At 39.0% G+C, this 22222-nt stretch overlaps 1 protein-coding gene across 1 annotated transcript in view; it reads right to left on the bottom strand.

The window, feature by feature from the left end:
• Nucleotides 1–2234: 2234 nt before the first annotated feature.
• LOC119732821 (mucin-4-like) overlaps nt 2235–22222 on the bottom strand; it is a 71004-nt gene continuing 51016 nt past the window's right edge. The window contains exons 25-46 of the mRNA XM_038206427.1: nt 21901–22029; nt 21446–21583; nt 20756–21001; nt 19632–19772; nt 19258–19389; nt 18611–18736; nt 18337–18455; nt 17514–17751; nt 16803–16919; nt 15647–15766; nt 14885–15004; nt 14206–14298; nt 12978–13070; nt 11726–11827; nt 10504–10638; nt 10041–10159; nt 9588–9801; nt 9200–9290; nt 8824–8912; nt 8058–8347; nt 3967–4059; nt 2235–2288 (exon numbers count right to left, since the gene is read on the bottom strand). Coding sequence (XP_038062355.1) covers nt 2235–2288; nt 3967–4059; nt 8058–8347; nt 8824–8912; nt 9200–9290; nt 9588–9801; nt 10041–10159; nt 10504–10638; nt 11726–11827; nt 12978–13070; nt 14206–14298; nt 14885–15004; nt 15647–15766; nt 16803–16919; nt 17514–17751; nt 18337–18455; nt 18611–18736; nt 19258–19389; nt 19632–19772; nt 20756–21001; nt 21446–21583; nt 21901–22029 — 2999 coding nt within the window. The remainder of the gene's footprint in view (nt 2289–3966; nt 4060–8057; nt 8348–8823; nt 8913–9199; nt 9291–9587; nt 9802–10040; nt 10160–10503; nt 10639–11725; nt 11828–12977; nt 13071–14205; nt 14299–14884; nt 15005–15646; nt 15767–16802; nt 16920–17513; nt 17752–18336; nt 18456–18610; nt 18737–19257; nt 19390–19631; nt 19773–20755; nt 21002–21445; nt 21584–21900; nt 22030–22222) is intronic.

Below are 22222 nucleotides of genomic sequence, written 5' to 3' on the forward strand. Positions count from 1 at the left end.
TATTTCGCCAGGTCGACTTAATAAAGTCGAGATGACGACTTGTCAAGATGTATTATCTCGCAAAGTCGACTTCCCAAGGTCGACTTGACGACTACATAACGAAGTCAAGATGACGACTTGTAGTGACGTATTACCTCGCCAAGTCGACATTCCGAAACCGAGATGACTATTCATTTTGTCCACAGCTATTTTCTCACCAAGTCTACTAATTGAATACAAGATGACGACTTGGCGAGATATATTATCTCGCCAATAACTGATTAATTTTGAGATTTATTCAACATCTGGTGATAAACAATTATATTTTGTGGAGCAAGGTTAATGCCCCTAGGACCAAGGTTAATAGCACCTGGGAGTAAGGTTAATAGCACCCGAGGATGAGGTTGATGCCCTTGGGAACCTGGTTGAAGCCACTGGGAATGAGGTTGAAAATGACTTAAACACAAAAATAAACAAACTGGTCCAAAACTCGTTTTCCATCAATCATTTATTTATACTGAAAAGCTCTTATAAAATCAGATAAAGAAACGTCTCTTGTAACAATAAGCATTTCCAAGTTGTTTGCAGATTAATGTAAATATTGGGCCAAATTTATTCAAAAACGTAAGGCGACCCCCTTGCAATTTTTTTTTCAATTTTGGTCAAATAGAGTTGCTTGAAAAATGCAGGAAAAATGCCCACGGGTTCCTAAAACACATTCCTGTATGTACACATTTACGGGACAGATGTGCCATTCAAAAGAAATAATGCATACACATTTGGAACAAAATCAGTAAAAATTAATTTTTTTTTTTAAGAGAAAATTGTAAGGCTAACCCCTTGCATTTTTTTTGAACATTATTGGCCGAAAAATACAGTTTCTCAAAAATTGCGAAAAGGATGGCCAAGGGTCCCTAAACATCATCTTGAATAGTCTCTTGCAAAGCATACCTTCCAGAGCAATGTGGTGTTGAAAAAAATGTTCTGACCTGAACAATTGCAAGGTTACTTGCAATTTTTTCCTTTGTAATTTGGTTGAAAAGTTTTGAAAATTGTAAGAAAAACATCGTGCGGACCTGCATACACATTCCTAAAATGTGTGGTAAGCAGGTCAGCAAAAATATTATCAAAATATAATCAGCTACTACATGATAACATTGTATATAATAATTAAATGTATATATACAAGGAACTTAGGTGCTCATCAAATGAGGCTTAAAGCCAGAGTCCATCATTTGCAGCTATCAAAAAAGTAACTGGCGTAAATATTGTTGAAAAACAAACTTGGTTGAAAGATATAAGGGGACTAAACTCCCCGTAAAATTATTCTTTCTGGCAAGCTTTCATTTTGAAGAAATCAACAAAAAAAAAGGCCTTTCCAACGTGTTTCTTAAGAAGCACCGTAGGAAATTCAAATTAGTAGTTCGTTAAGTTATTCGGCGAAGCGCGCGCAAGCATTGGTACGACGCGACATCGCGTAGCTGCAATCGGCTCAGTGTGAACCTGTCTCGAAATATACAGCTGAAGCTGAGCTGAAACTTCATCAGGTTAGTTGTTCAGCTTTTTTTTTCTTTTTCTTTTTTTAGATCTTGAGCACTTTTGTTGCTTCAAACAAAACAAAGTGCACACATTGAAAAATGAAGGATTATACCTTTAAAATAAGTGCTCATAAAATACGCACTTTTGAAGTGGACATTATCAACGTATTACTGAACAGTCCAGTCAAACTGAAAGTTTATATGCTAAAGAGAAACTTCTTTAATATTCAAAATGCAAAGTTGGAAACCACGGATAAACCAGCCCACATTTTAATCAGGAAGCAATTACTTACAAAAGCATTCATGTTATTATGCATAGAAAATGACAAAATATGAGGATAATACACCATCCATTAAAAGCATCCAGCAAGTAATCTAGATCTTGTTTTCAATGCATTGATATAAAAAGTGTTAATATGCAAATAATCGTAGAATTAGGCAGGGAATATATTTCTTATACAAACTTTACATAGTTATGTGATGAATTTAAAGATATATGAATTTAAAGATATATAGTATAGTCAATATTAAAGTTTTGTGGTCCAAACTTCAGCTTCTTTCATTCCCTTTTTATATTTACATGATAACTGTGGAATAAAAATGCACCATTTCAAATCATTTTGAAATGTTATTGATCTAATGAATGTAAACTCAGCTATTTGGATGAATATATATACATTCTAACATCAGATGCCAAAGTTAGCTTGTGACCTCAGTCTAGCGGTAGATCATTGGATTGTAAGCAACACGACCCACTGTCCCATCATCATCCTGTGTGAATCAAAAACACGATCAAGGTATATCAAGAAATATATCGCTTCAATTAAGATTTGAAAGTTTGCAAAGTGAATCAGTGTGAGTTTTCGGCTGCACCATCCTATCAGAGTTTGTGTGGTTGTGGCTCTGAGATGAACTTGTGGAAACTCAACGTTTGGAGCAGATCAGAAATGAGAATAAACGTGGTGTGACAGCTGTGACTCAATTAGACCTAGCTGAGGGGGAGGGGTAGAAGCTCAACGTTTGGAGCAGATCAGAATGGGAATAAACGTGGAGGTGTGACAGCTGTTACTCAATTAGACCTAGCTGAGGGGGGGGGGGTAGAAGCTCAACGTTTGGAGCAGATCAGAATGGGAATAAACGTGGAGATGAAATAGCTGAGACTCAATTAGACCTAGCTGAGGGGGGGGGGGGGTGTGGAAACTCAATGTTTGGAGCAGATCAGAAATGAGAATAAACGTGGAGATGTGACAGCTGAGACTCAATTAGACCAAGCTGAGCAGGCGCGGTTCTAGAACCAATATTTTTGGGGGGCTAGCACGGTGGATCCAGAATTTTTTCAGTGACGGCGTGCTGAAATGTAGACCGGTTATTTTTTCCAGACACTTAGGCCTCCGAAAATCAATAGGTTTGGGGGGGGGGGGGGGGGGGCTTATGCCATATTTTTAATGGGGAGCGCCAATAAAATCCTAAAATCATTCACACTATATTAACTAATGCACCCTTGTCACGGCTATTTCTTCTTTAGGGGGAGACCGTTCGCATGTACATCACAATCCTTCTTTTTGCTAATGCAATTTTTTTTTACGGAATTTATTTGTGGGGGGCTAGACAAATTTTTTGGGGGGGGGGGGCTACAGCCCGCCCCCGCCCCCCCGTGGAGGTGTGACAGCTGTGACTCAAGAGACCAAGCTGGGGGGGGGGGGGGGGGTCGGAAGCTCAACGCTTGGAGCAGATCAGAAATGGGAATAAACGTGGAGGTGTGACAGCTGTGACTCAAGAGACCTAGCTGAGGGGAGGGGGGGGGGGGCGTGGAAGCTCAACGTGTGGAGCAGATCAGAAATGGGAATAAACGTGGAGGTGTGACAGCTGTGACTCAAGAGACCAAGCTGGGGGGGGGGGGTCGGAAGCTCAACGCTTGGAGCAGATCAGAAATGGGAATAAACGTGGAGGTGTGACAGCAGTGACTCAAGAGACCTAGCTGAGGGGAGGGGGGGTGGAAGCTCAACGCTTGGAGCAGATCAGAAATGGGAATAAACGTGGAGGTGTGACAGCTGTGACTCAAGAGACCTAGCTGGGGGTGGAAGCTCAACGTTTGGAGCAGATCAGAAATGAGAATAAACGTGGAGGTGTGACGGCTGTGACTCACGAGACCTAGCTGGGGGGGGGGGGGGGGTAGGGGATGCTAGGTTATAAATGAGGCATGTCAGTGTAGTGGATAGAAGCAGACAAGGAGAACACTGACATGATTTTATTTTATCTGTCACCTGCATACTGTCTGAAATCTTGAGTTGCCCCTAGTCCTTTCAGAAGCTCACATATACAAGAGAGATTTGTTATATTTGTTAAACTTACTCTTATTGCCCTCTTCGCCGTGGAAATCTTTAGATCTTATCTTATATGATTTATATCTGTGTATTTCTACATTGATAATATCTTCATATCAACTCACCCTCGGATCATCCAAATGTTGGTCATCCTGATCGAATTCCTCCGTTCCGGTCACGATATACGGTCTGATGAAATCAGGTCTGCTTGACAAACCCTGACAACACCAAAAAAAGAACAAAATTCATGCATTATTTTTCCCCGAGAGTAAATGAGTGGTCAGACTCTATCTCATGAGTTGTGCCTATCACAAGTCAGACAAGAATTAAAGGGAATGACAAATGACAAAGAAATGTGACTTAACTTGGGACAGGAGGACTTCTGATTGACTTGTGCACATATTTAAAGGAAGCGTGATCTTGTTACGTCTTACGAATAACCAAGGAAAACTCTTACCTCCAATTTGCCACTCGTGAACAAAAAAACCCCGAACATGCCCTGGATGGCACATGCACAACAACGTACAAGTTGAAGTAAGAAATCCACGATGGGTTTTGAATATACATGTAGCACAATTCCTTGAAAACTTTCTCAGTACTCTGTCTTGTACTTGATTCATTCAAAGGTCCTCACAAGTCCATCAAAAGTCAATCACAAGCCATGAGTCTCCAGTCAAGTCACAAACTATTGTGGATGGACTTGTGACGGCCTTGTTATTGACTGTGATGGACTTGTGATGGACTTGTGATGGACTTGTGATGGTCTTGTGATGGACTTGTGATGGTCTTGTGATGGTCTTGTGATTCAATTCAATTCAATTCAATTTATTTATTCGTCATGCCAGCATGAAATTTTCCTTCTCGCTTTGCACATAAAATTTCAAATACCTACAATACAGAAAATTAAATATATAAACATACAGTATACACGTTAAAACATTCAATGAAAAGGCAAAAAATAAATTAAATAATAAACGAGTTCCTCAAAAACACTGTAAAACCCTAAAAACACACACATGGACCACATTGAACAGGCTGCCTATGGGACAAGGAAAGGTATGCTGGAGGAAAGATAGGGATAAATAGCAAGGAGGAAAGAAAGAAAAAAAGAAGACTTGCACACACGCACACAAAGGGACATGGAGAAACAAGGGGTTGATAACGGAAGGAACGATGAAAGGCACGAGTAAGGAGGGGGTAGAAGTGAATGGATTGGGACAAAAATGAGATAAGAGGGAAAGGAAAAAATAAGGGGGGGGATTGGCAAGGAAGGCAACTGGAAATGAACATACTGTGTAATGACAAGCTTAAAACTATAATGATAGACTTGTGATGGTCTTGTGATAGACTTGCGATGGACTTGCGATGGAATTGTAATGGTCTTGTGATTGACTTGTGATGATCTTGTGATGGTCTTGTGATGGTCTCGTGAAGGGCACCAGTAAGGAGGGGGTAGAAGTGAATGGATTGGGACAAAAATGAGATAAGAGGGAAAGGAAAAAATAAGGGGGGGGGGAAATGGCAAGGAAGGCAACTGGAAATGAAAATACTGTGTAATGACAAGCTTAAAACTATAATGATAGACTTGTGATGGTCTTGTGATAGACTTGTGATGGTCTTGTGATGGACTTGTGATGGTCTTGTGATGGTCTTGTGATTCAATTCAATTCAATTCAATTTATTTATTCGTCATGCCAGCATGAAATTGTCCTTCTCGCTTTGCACATAAAATTTCAAATACCTACAATACAGAAAATTAAATATATAAACATACAGTATACACGTTAAAACATTCAATGAAAAGGCAATAAATAAATTAAATAATAAACGAGTTCCTCAAAAACACTGTAGAACCCTAAAAACACACACATGGACCACATTGAACAGGCTGCCTATGGGACAAGGAAAGGTATGCTGGAGGAAAGATAGGGATAAATAGCAAGGAGGAAAGGAAGAAAAAAAGAAGACTTGCACACACGCACACAAAGGGACATGGAGAAAGAAGGGGTTGATAATGGAAGGAACGATGAAGGGCACGAGTAAGGAGGGGGTAGAAGTGAATGGATTGGGACAAAAATGAGATAAGAGGGAAAGGAAAAAATACGGGGGGGGGGGAAATGGCAAGGAAGGCAACTGGAAATGAACATACTGTGTAATGACAAGCTTAAAACTATAATGATAGACTTGTGATGGTCCTGTGATAGACTTGCGATGGACTTGCGATGGAATTGTAATGGTCTTGTGATTGACTTGTGATGATCTTGTGATGGTCTTGTGATGGTCTCGTGAAGGACTTCCCTTACCAAACTAGACTGCTATAATAGCATGTGCATAGCAGTTCAATAGCATTTAAACAGCATGTGCATGCTATTATAGCATCCACATAGCATTCACAGAAAACGATGACTGGATGACTGCTAACTTTAGCAGTCCATATAGCATTCTCAATAGCATGCAGAATGAAAATAGCATTCAAAATAGCATGCGAGCTTCAAAGCATTCTGCAAAGCATGCAAGTGAAAGAGGGAGGACTGCAAATTGAGTACAGCATTCCAATTTAGCAGTCAATTGTAAAATAATTTTAAAGTATAGCATTCCGTGGCTAAACATAGCCTGCACAATAGCATTTCAATATATAAGCCAATCATATCATGGACTACAAGTCACATGATCAGTGATGGCCTTGTGCATTCCACAGATTAACAGTCAGTGTGGGAAATTTGAAAACTGCAGTCAGTTGAATATTGTCAGTGCAGAGTGCAGTATAGGCTGCACATAGTTTTGCAAGAAATTGTAGAAAGCATGGACATTACCTTATGGCATGAATGCTTGTGGATATAATTTCATGTTCACATGCATGCACTCAACCTGTACATTGTTGTACATGTACATGACAAAATACACTGGATGACTGGCTGAAAGTCTTTGGAATTGACAACTTAAAAGCAACAGTTGAACCAAGCAATATGGAGCCTCCATACACATGTATGCAACACACTCACAAACTGCTTGTATTTGGTAAGTCTACAGTTTGTACTACCAATGGGTCTATATTCCTACATGGTGGGTATTCAGTTTTTGGCTAGATAAAGACAATTTTATTCTGGCTTTGAGTATGTTAGTGTTCATGGTGTATGTGATGTTGAACATTCCTTCATCCAATTGATTGAATTTTTGAATCAGCTGGATATCGGATGATAACTGTTTTAAATTGTGATGCCAACTGGCATAAAAGTTACTACTGGTTGCTTCAAAGATAATTCAAATTATAAGCAGAGAATTGTTGCATTAAATTTCTGGCCATTGCTTTTATAAGCATGACAATGTTATGGACAAAAACAAAGAGTGTCCCCATGTTTGTACAGCAATTCTGAGGCTGATAAAGTCTTAAAGATCAATTTTCTTATTTCATATATTTTGATCACAGTCTGTATACATAGGTCTATTAAATTTCAAAATGGTGTCAGCTGTGTTAAATATGGTTCAATACATGAAATTATTAAAGCTGATATAACACAAGTAATTTTTGGTATAAATTGTGACATTGAAAATGTATGTTGTAGGATGCCCGTGTCCATGTCACGATATAGCAGTCATGATAGCATTCACATAGCATGCAAGCATGCGAATGCTATTCTCATAGCATGCGAATGCTATTCTCATAGCATGCGAATGCTATTCTCATAGCATGTGAATGCCTAAATAGCATTCACGTTTGCATGCCTAAATAGCATTCTCCATAGCATGCGAATGCTATAGCTCATTTACATAATTCGGGCTTCTGACATGCTATAAAACTGCTATCTGATTGCTATCCTCAAGGAATGCTATGAAAAATGCTTTAGGAAGTACAGACATGGCTTTTTGTGAATGTTATCAATTGGCAGTTCTCATAGCATTCGCATGTTAATTGCATGCTAAAGGAATGCTAAATGACTGCAGTCAAGTTTGGTAAGGGTTGTGATGGACTTGTGATGGTCTTATGATGGTCTTGTGATGGACTTGTGATGGACTTGCGATTGACTTGCGATGGAATTGTGATGGTCTTGTGATGGACTTGTGAAGGACTTGTGATGAACTTGTGATGGACTTGCGATGGACTTGTGGTGGTCTTGTGATGGACTTGTTATGGTTTTGTGATGGACTTGTGATGGACTTATACATGTGATGGTCTTGTGATGGTCTCAACACAACTGTGTCAGTACTGTAATCTTACCTGCTGTAAGTACGATGAACGACTCATAACATTCATCAGGCGATCCATTCGAATCTCCTCATCTCGAATTGCTGATGTATCATGGCCGTTATCTTGGTAATAACTCTGATCTGTGTATTCAGACAGACCATAATTGATCCTCGGATTGTCAGGTTTTTGCCGGCCGTGAGTAGATTCGATATTACGACGTCGTATCAGAAGACAGAGGCACAGAGGTATCACTACTACTGTCAGGAAGAGAACAACGCATGCAACAATGATGATGACGATTACTGCAGTTGATATGCCACCTGGAATAAAAGAAAGATTGGATTACACTAAGGCCAGACAAAAAAGGCTTCGGTTTTTGGTATGGAGCTTGCCCCAAAGTGGTGCGGCGACGCAGGTTTTTTTTCTCCCTACTTTTTTCTTCTTCAAATGTCGGCTGATATTGCAGATGACGCTTCGTTCCCCTTAATTTTGTCTCTCAAAAATATCATTCAGAGTGGAGCTTGAGGTGACTTTAGTAAGGCCAAGGCTTGAGAATTCTGCACCCACTTACGATCTCGACCGACACGAACATTCTTCCCAAAGACTAATGTGACTGTGGCCAAGTGATTGGGACATGGCTTAGGAGTCTGGAGTCTAAGACTGAGTCTGAATTACTTGGCTGTGGCTTGCAATTACACATGCGTCTATGATAGCAGCCATAGCCACTTCCTAGAGTCGCCTGGGTGACTGCCAGCCATAACCATGTAATTCAGAAGCAGCCTGAGGCGATTTTTACCTGGTGACTTTGTTGTTGTCGCTGTTGCAACATCAGTGGGGACTGGAATGACTGTTTCGCAGCGTTCGCCGGTGAATGAAGTCCCACAACTAAATTATGAAAACAACAAATATCAGTGCTTAAGATGAGCAGATAAACTTTACAACAGATGGGACAGAAGTAGATTTCTTTTATTACTCTAAATATCAGAAGATCAAACATCCAACGTTCAAACAAAGACTTTTCAACGCTGTTGCTGATACACTTACAATGAATTTAATTACCACATTCAATCATATTTCAAACTGGCTGATCAGGGTAGTAAGGCTCAATTACTTATGACACAGGTTGATTAAGCACCTGTATTGCTTGATAAGTCATGATCATTGTAGATTACCTGCAGGTATAGGTGAACATAGACACGTAGTACCCTGACTTCAAGCACATTGCACCATTCTGACAATAGTCTGGCGGACAATCTGTTACTTCTGAAAATATTCAGAAAATATTTCGTCTGAGAAAGTTGATCATCAGCTGCTTACTAAAAGGCTCATGTAATGAAGCATCCTTCCCTTGTACGAAGACAACTTCTTCTGATGGTTTTAGGTTTGTCCAAAATTCACACAAAAACAAACAAACAAACAAAACCCCCGACTTTAGTGGTACTTTGCCAGGCATAAATGAATAGTAAATTGACTGATTGTTATGGTATTGTCATCAAATATTTCTTAACTTATTGGTGCTCAAGACTCTCTTATATTAAACCAATAGAAATGAAACCTTACCATTGACTCGAAGTGCTAGTGGGTCAGTGGTTATTGCTACGTCTCCATCGGTCAACGGTCTGTTTTCTAACAAGACTCTTTGTACATCAGTTGTTGATGGCGCAGCTGGGTACCGTAATACCATGGTAGCAACAACACTTCCGTTTTGGATTGAAACACAGTCTGCGGATATCACATCATTGGTTACTGGGTCCTCTCGCAATCGCCTTTCAACCTGATTGAAATGGCATGAATGACAAGCCTCAAGTTATTAAATTCATTATGTGAACTTTGACCAGGGTTATAACTGAGTCAAAGGCACGTGTAGAAATGAACAATGACAAAATTGTAGCTGAATTGAATTGTCTGTGACGTAACTTGGGACAGGAGGACTAGTTATCGATTCAATTCAACTCTGTGAATGATTATGTTCTTTATTGTATACTGTCCGACCCATTGAAAACAGCAACTTACCAGTCGTTTATAAAGGGCTGCTTTGGCTCTGAATGCAGAAGACCACGGATTGATGTACACTGACCGGTATGTCTCTGTCAACAATGTTATCACCACAGTAAGAGCAAACCTTCGTCTGTCTGAAAAATAAAGTACAACATGGTTAGATAACGGAGAATCAGGTTGTGTTGTAGTCGAGGAACTTGCGACAGGTCACAAGTATCTTCACATCAGGGAAAAACAATAACAAAGGAACGTCCTTGTCACAGTCCATTTGAATCAGCTTGTGACTTGACTGGATGACTTGTGTTCTCACTTTTGACAGACTTGTGGTGACTTAGCTAAATCAATGGGAATGATCCAACAGTTGACTTTAAAAAACCTTCATCAATGAGATGTTAAAAAAATTAGTTTAAAACTAGATTTTTTTAAAGACAGCCAGACGTTGAGTTCAGTGTGTTTTACTTCACAAGCTTGCCCTTACTTTCGCATGCGGCTCCTTCCATGAAATATGCATCGTATGTGCGACACTCGCATGTGAACGCAGTATTTGATGGGACACAGTAATGCCCTGTTGTATTATCCGAGCACCGGTCACTGGTCAAACACACATTCGAATCTAAAAAAAGGAATGCGAAACATGTTATCTAAAGAACAATCAAGCTCTCATCTGTGTCCTTGCTTTTAAATTTAGTAATATTTACGCTGTGCTGAAACTACAGCAGGTTATCTGTCTGCCAATAATTATCTAGGGATATTGGATTATTTTGACAGATATATTAATCGGACCCCTTTTACTTTGACTTTGTAATTACTTACTGTTGAGTACCATGGTATAAAACAGTGGATGTGGTATTTCCTCCCAATCAAACACCTGGTAATATACAAAATTTGCTTTTGCTGCCTTTTAAGAAATGGACAACTTGGGGCAATTTTTTGGTCCAAAAAGCTTTTTTTTTTGGGGGGGGGACAATTTTGACGTTGGTGGCGCCACTTACACCCCTATTATACTATTCAAAAATAGGCCACATACATATCACCAAGGTCAAATTGTCAGTCAAAAAAGTGCCCCCCCAAAAAAAAAAAAAACCACTGGGTGCGCCACTGAATTGGGGATTAGCATTTTATAGCAAATATCGTTTCACTGATTTTTAAAGTTTGTGTTCATGGATGCTGGAAAGAACAACAACAAAGTTCTCGTAGTGTGGTTACCTGCTTCCCTGACCTAATGCCTCAGACGAAATGGAACAATTTACAGAGGTCAAGGGATTGTCAGGTCAGGGAACCAGAGTAGCTGGCAATGTGCCCATTCAAGTATGCCGATTGCAAACAAAACGGAGATTAATTGAATTCGGTCAACTGGGGCCAGTATTTGAATTAATATTTTTCCAATGATGGTATGGTCGAACCATTGTTGGAATATGATACAAAAATCTTGAAAACTACAGGCACACTGATTTCACAGGATGCTAGAGACTATTATTCGCTTACAGTTAAGTCAGGTATTTGATAATAATTTGTCAGTTTTTATTCTAATTCATGATTGCAAATGGTGTACATTGTCTTTAAACATGCAAAATACAACATAAGTCTTTTACTGATGTTCGTATGAACTAAATAAATGTAAAATAGCACCAGTTGTAATAAATTCACAAAATCCATCTAAACTAATTTCATTTGACAGTTGTACAAAAACCCATAATTACCTTGACACAGATCCCCGCTGTGAGTCAGAGGACAAACACACTCACAATACTCTTCGTCTAAAGTGCCTCCGTTCAGACAGCTAGCTGTTGTCAGTGGACATTCTAACAAACATACAAATCAATGATCTTAATTGAAATCTTACTTAAAGAAATACGTGTAAGTCACTGAGTGGAGTTTTTGAAGGGAGTGTTTCCAATTGAACAAATATTCCTTTCACTTTTTGACTTTCAATTTGGAGCATACATACAGTGTTCTCAAGGTACTCCCAGCTTCAACAATGTGTACGTTATAGACTTACAATAGAATAACTCTTGTACAGCGCATTGGGACCTTGTGTGAAGTGCGCATTGTAAGCACGGTTTATTATTATTATGCTTATTATTATTAAAAATATATGTTCAGACTGGGTTTCACCTTGTGTGCTTTGCGCCCCTTGGGTGTAACAAAATCATATCTTACATCACAGTAGTCAGCAATTCTTAAATGAAAATTTGATTTGGGGAGAATGCAAAATCAATCAGGCGGCAACTCAAGGTTTACCTGAAGGGTTTCTTGGTCATTGGCACAACTCGATTTCTTAATGCCTACCTGTGCAATTGTTTCCAGTCCATGATGAGCTGCACCTGCACTGACAAGAATCTGGATCTCTGGTTGCACCGTTCCCACAAGTTATCGAGCACTCTGCAAAACAAAAAATTGAGCTGAGTAATTTCAGATATGTATATATCGCCATGGTGATCTGTCTGGAAGAGATAAAATTCAACATTAGGTAAAAACTGCCTAATAAACTTAGTGAAATGCTGAACACGATGACAGGTGGTTCATCTCGTACCCCCACCATCAGGGCTACGATTTGGGGTAAATTTACAAAAGAAATCCACAAGAAAATATTTGGCAGAGGGTTTAGATGCCATCGAAGCCCCAGATCAACTCAGGGTCTACGGTATACATTATTTTCCTTAAAAAGGCACTCCTAAACAATGTCCTTTATTTTTTTTATATAAAAAAAACAATTTGAAAAAAAAAGAAATAAGAATTCTCACTTAGGTTTTACTTAATTCAGAAATTATTTTCATGTAGGTTTTTTTTTAATTCAGAATTCCTAAAATCTACAGAATCTGGATAAATCTCACTCCTGCTCATTCACCAATCTCTGATGACCTGTAACTGCTATCAAATGATTACTTACTGATTGTAGTCTTCGGGATTTCTAGAACATCAAAGTATTGATATAACTGGTTTTTGGCATACCTGTGCAAGTATCTCCAGTCCATGGTGGGCTGCACACACACTGGCAAGTAGCTGGATCTGTAGTTCCTCCATTTATGCAAGTTAACGAACACTCTAGACAAGACAATCAAAATGAATGTTGTTGAGATATGCATGGCACAACAATTAATTCTCCCTGAAGCAGTTGACAATCAACTCTTTGAAGAAGCTGGGTACTCCCAGCTTCAACAGTCCGTGTGTTACAGACTTATGCAATCGGACTCGGCTTCGCCTCAGGTGCTATGTGCCCCTCGTGTGTCAAAAAGCCACATCCCACTGTCAACAATTGTTAAATGATTATTATTAGGCCAAAAAAAAAAAAAGTCGGTCTCTGGTCAGCGCGCGCGTCGATTTTAATCATGCGCGTCGATCTTTTAAAAAAATTTCCAAAAATGTTCCTCGGTAGCTCAAACAGCGCCCTCTATTTCCGCACCTCCTCAAGTTTGTTTACCAAAGAGCACCAAGGAATGGCAAATTGCACCAAGGCAAATGATCGAAAGCACCAAGGCAAATTATGGAGGACACCAATGTACATGAGGACACCAAAAAAGCAAAATAGTACCCCACCTTGTTCCAAGCTTGAAGAAAAAAGAAAAAAAAGCCGCGTGGCCGCGTCAATTCCGGAACTTTGGTCTGACCAGAGACCGATTTTTTTTTTTTTTTTGGCCTTAGTGGAGAAGGCGAAATCAATCAGGCGGCAACTCAAGGTTTACCTGGAGGTTTTACAGGTCTTCCATGTCATCACAGCATTGACACAACTCGTTTCTTAATGCCTACCTGTGCAAGTATCTCCAGCCCATGGTGAGCTGCACATGCACTGACAAGAATCTGGATCTCTGGTGGCACCGTTTATACAAGTTGAAGAACACTCTGATAAAAAAAAAACCCAACAAATTGAGATAAATACTGTAAGATATGTGTGGCACTGCGATGAACTGTTTGGAAGAGGTTTGAATTCAATTAGGGCTGTGTTCGAGTAGCTCACTCGGATCAACTCGGGTAAAAGCAGACGGATTAGCCACGAAAGCTGTGCCAATCGAAGGTGGGACATCATGATTCCCACGTGATGTCCATAGCCTCGATCGTAGCCATTGACACACGCCCTTTTGGGGCTGAGTCTTACCATTCCCTCCCCCATGGCCTTACTGTTAGATTTACTACCTCTCTGTCAATCGCAAAAAGTCACAAAGTCGGGCTGGAATTAGCCTACCTGTGCAAGTATCTCCAGTCCATGGTGGGCTGCACACACACTGGCAAGTAGCTGGATCTCTAGTTCCGCCATTCATACATGTTAACGAACACTCTAGACAACACAATCAAAATGCACGTTGTTGAGATATGCATGGCACAACAATCATCTCTCTGAAGAAGTTTGAAGTATGAATCCAATATTGACTTTTTGCTTGCGTTGGTGGGATGCAAAACATAACGACAGTTATTAATTTCAATTTAATTGCACCAACCACACACGTTGGCTTTTGGGTATTCCTGTCAAATTTAAGGTTACGCTTTGTTAACAAACTTAAGACTGTAACTTCATTTATTGAAAAATAAAGCTATTGCAATACTAACCGTCCTACAGAAATTAATCAAAATCTGCACCTCAAACTGCTTCCTTATTCCTTGGGGATTACCATGGCTATATGAAAACCACATCTGTGCCACATTCACAGAAACTTTGCACGACAATTCCCTAAAATTATCTCCCATTCATTTCAACTGTAAAGTTCCAGCATCCATACCAATTTTGGACAAAACTTTCTGCATAATAATAAACCCCATTTTAAACAATGTAAAACTCAAAATGCAGGGACCAACAAAATGTTTAAAAATAAAAAAACCGATGAAGATGAATATCAACTTGTTGAAAATGAGACAAATATTCTTACCGTTTTCACAGTTTTCGCCCATGAATCCGTCACCACACATACACGTATAGCCTCTTGCATTTACAAACTCATTGACACATGTTGCTGCATTCATGCAGTCATTGCTAAGCTCACAGGGAACTACAAGGAAGACAAATTAGAAAAAAAATATGCAAGACATACTTCAAACAAGCCTAATTTTCCTGCTACATGTATGTTCATAGAGATATTTGATAAATGCATCTTCATTGTGCAACCTCATGCCTTTGTAACTTTTGTATTACCTCTTTAATCAAAATCTGTATAAAACAGTATTACAGAATGCCTCTTAACCACAAAGATGTTATAATAACATTTAGAGTGTTACCAAAAGTTAGACATCCACACAATTGCAGGTTTGTGGCTTGCCTGGTGGAAGGGGAGGGTCAATTTTACCATTAAGTGGTCTTTTCATGTCCAAGAAACAGTTGATTATGCATGGAAATACACATTTGGGTAAATTAAACACGAATGTCAATCGCAAGGGGGGGGGGGGGGTCGTCCAACCCCCTGACCATCCCCCGTCAACTGGTCAGAGTCAATATATGTACCACTGGGACACAGACAATCTCTTGCTCGTCCAAATTTCCACTATTGAAGATTACACTGACCTTCAATGATCAGTACCATATTAAAATGTCTTGAATTAAAAGCTAGCTACAAGTTTTGATCAACTGGCCTTGCTCAGCCAGTGAAGGTTTTGCACAGCTGTCTACATTATACTGTTGATTTGAGGTACGTTACCTATCATTTGACACTGAGGTCCAGAGTAACCCAGAGCACATTCACACATATAGCCCGTCATTGTAGTTGAAACGACACGACATGTTCCGTCGTTCATACAGGGGTTGTTGCCACATGGTGCTGTAGGACAAACACAGAACGATATGGAAATGGGTTGAACTAGTATAAATGATTTAAAATGAAAAAAGAATAGCAGGATATCAGTTTGCAGTTCAAAAAATATTTTATTTCTTATCATTCTTTCCTGTAATAAAACCAAAGATTTTCCAAAAACTGTACAAGTGCTACATCTTGGAAGCTGTATGAAGCGTCAAGGGAGAAAATGATGCAGAATGTACAGAGGAGGGAGGAAAACCCTTGAAGCATATTCCCAGGGAAAGCCCTCGGAATCAGGTTAAATCCAATCAATCACCCAATCATTCCAACTGCAGCCTGGACGGGATGTGAGCCCAGACCATAAGGGTGAAAAGCAATGTATCCCTGCGCCAACCCAACTGTGGAGGGCTGTGGTCCAATGGTTACGGTGTTCGACTCACGTGCCGTGGTACGTGAGTTCGAACACTGATGGGGAACATGATGCTCGTGTTCTTGAGCAAGGCACTTTACTACAATTGCCTCTCTCTACCCAGGAGTATAAATGGGTACCTGTAATGGTAGAAACCAGAATGCGCTGATCTCAAGCTGCTGCAAAAACTGGTTTCATGGCCGGATGAACATGGGCAATAATTGTGAAGTCTTTTGAGCCCTTTGCAATTTGTATAAAGCGTTATCTAAGCACTACATCAGTATTATTATTAACTCCTTAACATGAATGATACGAAAAAGAAATGTTCAGACCATTGAGTATTGAAGTACAGTCTTTATTAATGTGGGTCTAGAAATTGGATGGCTTTATGTCAAGTTTGTCTATTTTCAGTTTCTGTACACCACTCCTGCCTGTTTTAGAAATGGCCCCTAAAGGCCTGTTAACACTACACGCAGAAGCAAAAAGTGAAGCGAATTTCAAGATGTCAACAATTAGATTTTCATTGTGGGTTTGTCGTTACCTTAATGAATTCGCTTTGCACTGAAAGTCATGTTAAGTGTGAACCAGCCTTCAGAAGGAATGATTTTGGCTTTAACAGCCATTTTATTACTGACTATTTACAATTCTTACCAATTTCACAGTTTTTTCCACTATAGCCTGGCAGACAGGTGCATGTATATCCCTCGGGTAATACCGAGTTGTCATCAGCACAAGTTCCACCGTTGGTACATGGTGAGCTGTTACATTCTGAAAGCAGTACACATTCAATCAATTCATTAATAATCAAAGAGAGTACATTACATATACACAGTGTCTACCGGTGTAATGTACAATTGGATTCATCAAAACCTGCCTACCTAATAATCCGTTCAGTGATGTGGACTTCATTACACAGTAATCATTCAATCTGGACATATCTTGAATGTATTTTGAACATGTATATACTTCATTTATATACTTCAAGTGTAGGAATTGCATTCGGCATATAGGACAGCGTGCCCTTACTTTAGCTCTCAAAAGCATACAACACAGTACAATCTACATTTTCTGCAGCATTTTATTCTTCTATTCTTATTTTGTCATAATTACAGGTCTCTCGCAAATGACGTAATTTCATACAGACCAACCACTTGTATCGGCATTTTGAGCGTCAACTTGCATAACGCGCAACGGCTGCGTCGTATTTCGAACACATTTTGAGCAACAAGCGCGGGTGTTTGGAACATTCTCAACACTTCGCAATGCGTGCTTGATTGCGAAAAATACACAGTTGCAGTTCTTTTACAGAGATGGCCGTCTTTTAGAGAGACCTGTTAGGAAACACGGTCCTTTCCTACTTACTTGGATCCCCGATGATGAATGTTGAGCCGACCAGCCTATGGTCTGGAGCCAACTGACCTCCACTGCTCCCTGTCAACTGACTCAGGAAGGGCTGGATGATGGTCTGCTCTGGCTGAGACATGTTGAGATTGATGACCAATCTCAACAAGGCCGTGGAGTCAGTGAGGAGTGATATCTCAGAGATGACGACATCGCCCAAGTTATCAGACAAATCCGAGGACCGGAAAGCAGCTTCAATCTTAACATGGAAATCAAATTAGCAAAATATGACGATTGTTAAAAAAAGTGTGTGAATGAAATGGAGCTCTCTAGATGTCAGTGACATTCTTGTGAGATTCTGTTTAATACCTTGTAAAAATGTAAGGCTTAATTGGGCAAGTCTCTGCATAGGGTGGGCAAGTTGGAGGATGCATCAATTCAATGCTAGAGTGTTCATGGCTTGTCTGAGAATTGCTTTGGTTATAATGAAGAATCATAACAACTGACTTAAGATGAAAACATTGACAATCCTACAATCCAACTGCAGTCATTTGAAGTGTTAAACATATTAATTGTATTTTTTTTTTACATGTTACAGCATAGCATTGACCAACACTTATTATCTGAAAAAAATCCATAAAATCTTTCTTATCTAAATTACCATTTCATAAAAGATAAAGATTGTCCCCTACCAAAGATCAGAAATACCAATTAAAACTAACAAGCAAAACACGATGATTACAAGCAGATACACAGGAGCATCACTGAAAAGGAAGAGACAATTTGAAGTGGACAGAAATGTTTGTCTCAACAGTGAAATGTTCCATCCACCCTGCATACATACCGCATCTTTTAACTCTGTTCTGTATTTCAAGTAGTTGGTGACAAGATTAAAGCCGTTCCCACCAACCAAATCCCCACTGATGATATTAAACACAGCCGACGCATTGTATGAGACACCACCTGCCAAAATGATAATAACTTTTCAACATTATTCACTTTGATGGACACAAAGATTCTCTGTAAGGACACGAGAACATATGAACCAAAATTGACGACGTTATGTTTCATGTTTATTAACATATCAATGTTATACTTGAGATGGCAGTGAGACTTACTAAGACATTCTGAGTTTTGCAGATAGAATCCCATTCTACATGGACAGTCATAGCTGCCGTGTAGATTGACACACTCCGTATTGGCTCTTGACACACATGCAGCCGGATCCTCACATTCATTCATATCTACAAAAACACCACACAGATATCAAGCAACACATGTACATAAAAACATCTATTTCAATTAAGAAAAGATGAAGACTTTCTTATTGTTTTCTACGGACTGTTAAATGTACATTATCGGAAAAGAGTGTATCTTGGTCTAATCCCAAAACTACGAGATAGTGGTTGGCAGTTAAATCTGACTGATTCTGGGGTATGGCCAAATAATTTAAAGGTTCTTGTAGCCTACTGTCCTCAGCTGTCCCAAGCTCAGAATATATGATATATGATTTGATTGATTCATCGGGAAAGTAATACAGTGTTATACGATGTGGAACAATGTAATGCAGTGTCATACAATATAATACACTGTAATACAATGTAATGTAATGTAATACAATGTAATACAAAAATATAATGTAATACGATTTAATGTAATGTAATACAATGTAATGCAATGTAATCCCATGTATACAATGTACAATGTAGTACAAGTATTATTGGTTAAATAACATCAATGTAATTGATATGTTTGGTTGTCTTACCGATACACTGATTCATGTCATCCTTTACAAATCCAAGCAGACAATTGCATATGTAACTACCATCATCAGTGTTGTTGCATTGACTCACTGATGGATCACATGAATCCAGATTCAGAGAACACTCATCGATGTCTGGAAATTAAAGGAATCCACTAGAATTAGTGACCAATTTAAGAGTGGGAATATATTTAACTAGAAGAAAAACTAATCCACTTTTTGTGATCCAGGCTAAAGAAAACAACTGGAACATCGTCAAATTTGTCTTGTAAATGTACATGCACTCAATTTTACAAAGTCAAGAATAAAGGAGATAATTCAACAGACAAAAAAAAAGGTGAGAACTACAAAAGATGAGAAACAGTGTTGTGATTTACCGTCACATTGACGTCCTGGTAGCATTCCTGGAGCAGACACGTATCCATTCATGCAGGTACATGTATAACTACCATCGTTGTTGACACAGTGAGCTCTGCCTGAAGCACAGTCATGGCTTTCCGTCATGCATTCGTCAACATCTAAATGCGAGCAAAAATGAATTCAAACAGAAGTGTAACTTTTGGTTGTGAAGGCATATATTACTACTGAAGATAGGCCCGTACAAATTTGCTATTTATCGAAATTTTTCAGGATGAGATATAAAACACTTTAAAATCCACTTTTTAAGAATTCTTACATTATTGTACCTCTAGTTTTTGAATACTTGTAATACTTTGCGTAGAAATGTTTTGTAATGAATGAACATGGTAATACTAGTGAAGAGTTACAGAAAACCACTTAATTTGCTATAATACGATCTGCTAAGGCAAGTTCATACTCAATACAAATGTGAACGCAAATTTGTGTGGTCACTGCAAGTATTCGCGCTGCGACATCACAAATATTGAGCACATTTCAACTCCAGTGGAGTTTGCAGAGAATGGTTCATGACGTCAATGTTTTTTTTTTTGGCATTCGCATTTGAGTGAAGTATGAACTGGCCGTTTAAAGATGTGTTTGTCTGTCTGTTGGTCGGTCTCTCAGGCTGTTTATTCAACTGTTCCCATATATGTTGGCAATTCTCTCTTCAATCTTTTCAGTGGTTCCGATGTGTTGTCATTGTTTCAATGCATTGTGATATATGTAAGGCATACATTACGATCATTCTTTCATCTAATATGATGTCTTCAATGTAGAGTAGACTATATTTTCTCATTGGTGCATTGGTCAAAATTTAAAGACGGGTGTCAATGAAACAACTGATCAAGCTTTAGCACTGTTAATGCTGTACATTATGAGGAAACACAATATTCTGGATCTGGATTTAATTCAAAAGTTGCAAGTCATGACACAATCCCGAAATCAGCATTCAGGACATGAATCTCATTCAGTCGATTGCTGATGTTGCACACTGAATTTTTGGATAGATGCAAATGGTTTACTCATTTTTTTTTTTTATAATGGAAGCGTATATTTTTGAAGTTGCAAACTTGAAAACCTATGATAGAGGTAAGCAACTAACCTTCACAGTATGTTCCGTTGCCTTGGTAACCAGAGTCACAATTACACTGGTAACTCCCTTCGGTGTCGCTACACGTTGCTAAGGAGTGACACATATCTGGGTCCTCCAAACATTCATCGATGTTCATACACAAGACACGTCCATCGCCATGGAAACCAGTGTTACAATGACAGGTGTAACTACCAGCGTTGTCCAGGCATGTACTGTTGGCTACACATAAGTGTCCACTCTGACACTCGTCAATATCTGTAACAATAACAAATAAACATGTAATCACTCTCAAGGGATAATTGTAAACTCATTTGTGGTGAAACACGTCTTGCAAGGGGAGATTCCCAATTCACCAAAGGACTGTAAGATTGGTAATAATGCTAGACTACTGCTTTAATGGAGAGATGGTTCCAAAAATGATGAGTCTCTTTTTTGCCAGGTGAAGTAAATAAACACTCTCTGAAAGTACAACATGCAAAGTCTGTATTGTCATTTAAATAGTTACTTTCCATTCATTTTTTCAGATCTTTGTTTTATTTTACGCCTTTTCGGTGTTTTACTGGACTTCGAGAAGAAAGCAGATGTGCACCATAAATACAAGATCAGAAAGGAAAATCTAGTTCAGGGCTAAGGGCCATCAGAATTTTGCTGTGTGAAACAGTTTTACTATTGACCGCTGAGTGTTCTATCTATACCTACTTTGACAGTGTGTCCCATTGCCTTCATATCCTGATTTGCAACGACAGTCATATGTGCCATGGTTGTTGTAGCACTTTGCGGTAGCAATACAAACAGGGTACAATGGATCATCCACAGGAAGTGTACACTCATCAATATCTGAGGACAAATGTCAACCAAATCAAGAAAGCGAATGATGCGTTGAGTGTCTTTTCCAGTCTGCTAGGATTACAACGTTTCAGGGCTTAATTAGCCAATCTTGAATAAAATTCTCAACTTTGTAACGGTATAATAAGTGTAGAAAGGGAGTTTGTTGTTTAATAAAAAGTAACAAATGACAGCTTAATTTAACTGGTGATTTTGGTTGCATAGAAATGAAATCTATATGAATTACCAAACAAACCCACTCAGAAAAAAACCCAGAATAAGTTTTGATTCAAACTGAAAAGACTACTCGTAAAGAAATGGTAGATTACCTAGACAATCCCGCTGGTCATTGCCTTGCCTAAAGCCTTCTGAACACAAACACTCAAAACCACCGGCCGTGTTGTTACAGGTTGAGGAGGGGCCACAATAACTCTCAGTAGCATTACACTCGTTAATATCTGAAATAACAAAACAAAAACAAACAATTTTTTTTTAAACACAAATTTAAGAAATGAAATATTCTAAAAATACAAATAATTTGCAAATGATGAAGGTTTCACTCTGTCATGATGAGAATCTCAAATGGTAATGTAAAGAACTCTTTGAAGCATGCATTATCCATGACAAGGTGACATTCTGCAAGTATAAACC

This window comes from Patiria miniata, unplaced genomic scaffold, assembly GCF_015706575.1.
Source record: "Patiria miniata isolate m_02_andy unplaced genomic scaffold, ASM1570657v1 HiC_scaffold_1, whole genome shotgun sequence".
Lineage (NCBI taxonomy): Eukaryota > Metazoa > Echinodermata > Asteroidea > Valvatida > Asterinidae > Patiria > Patiria miniata.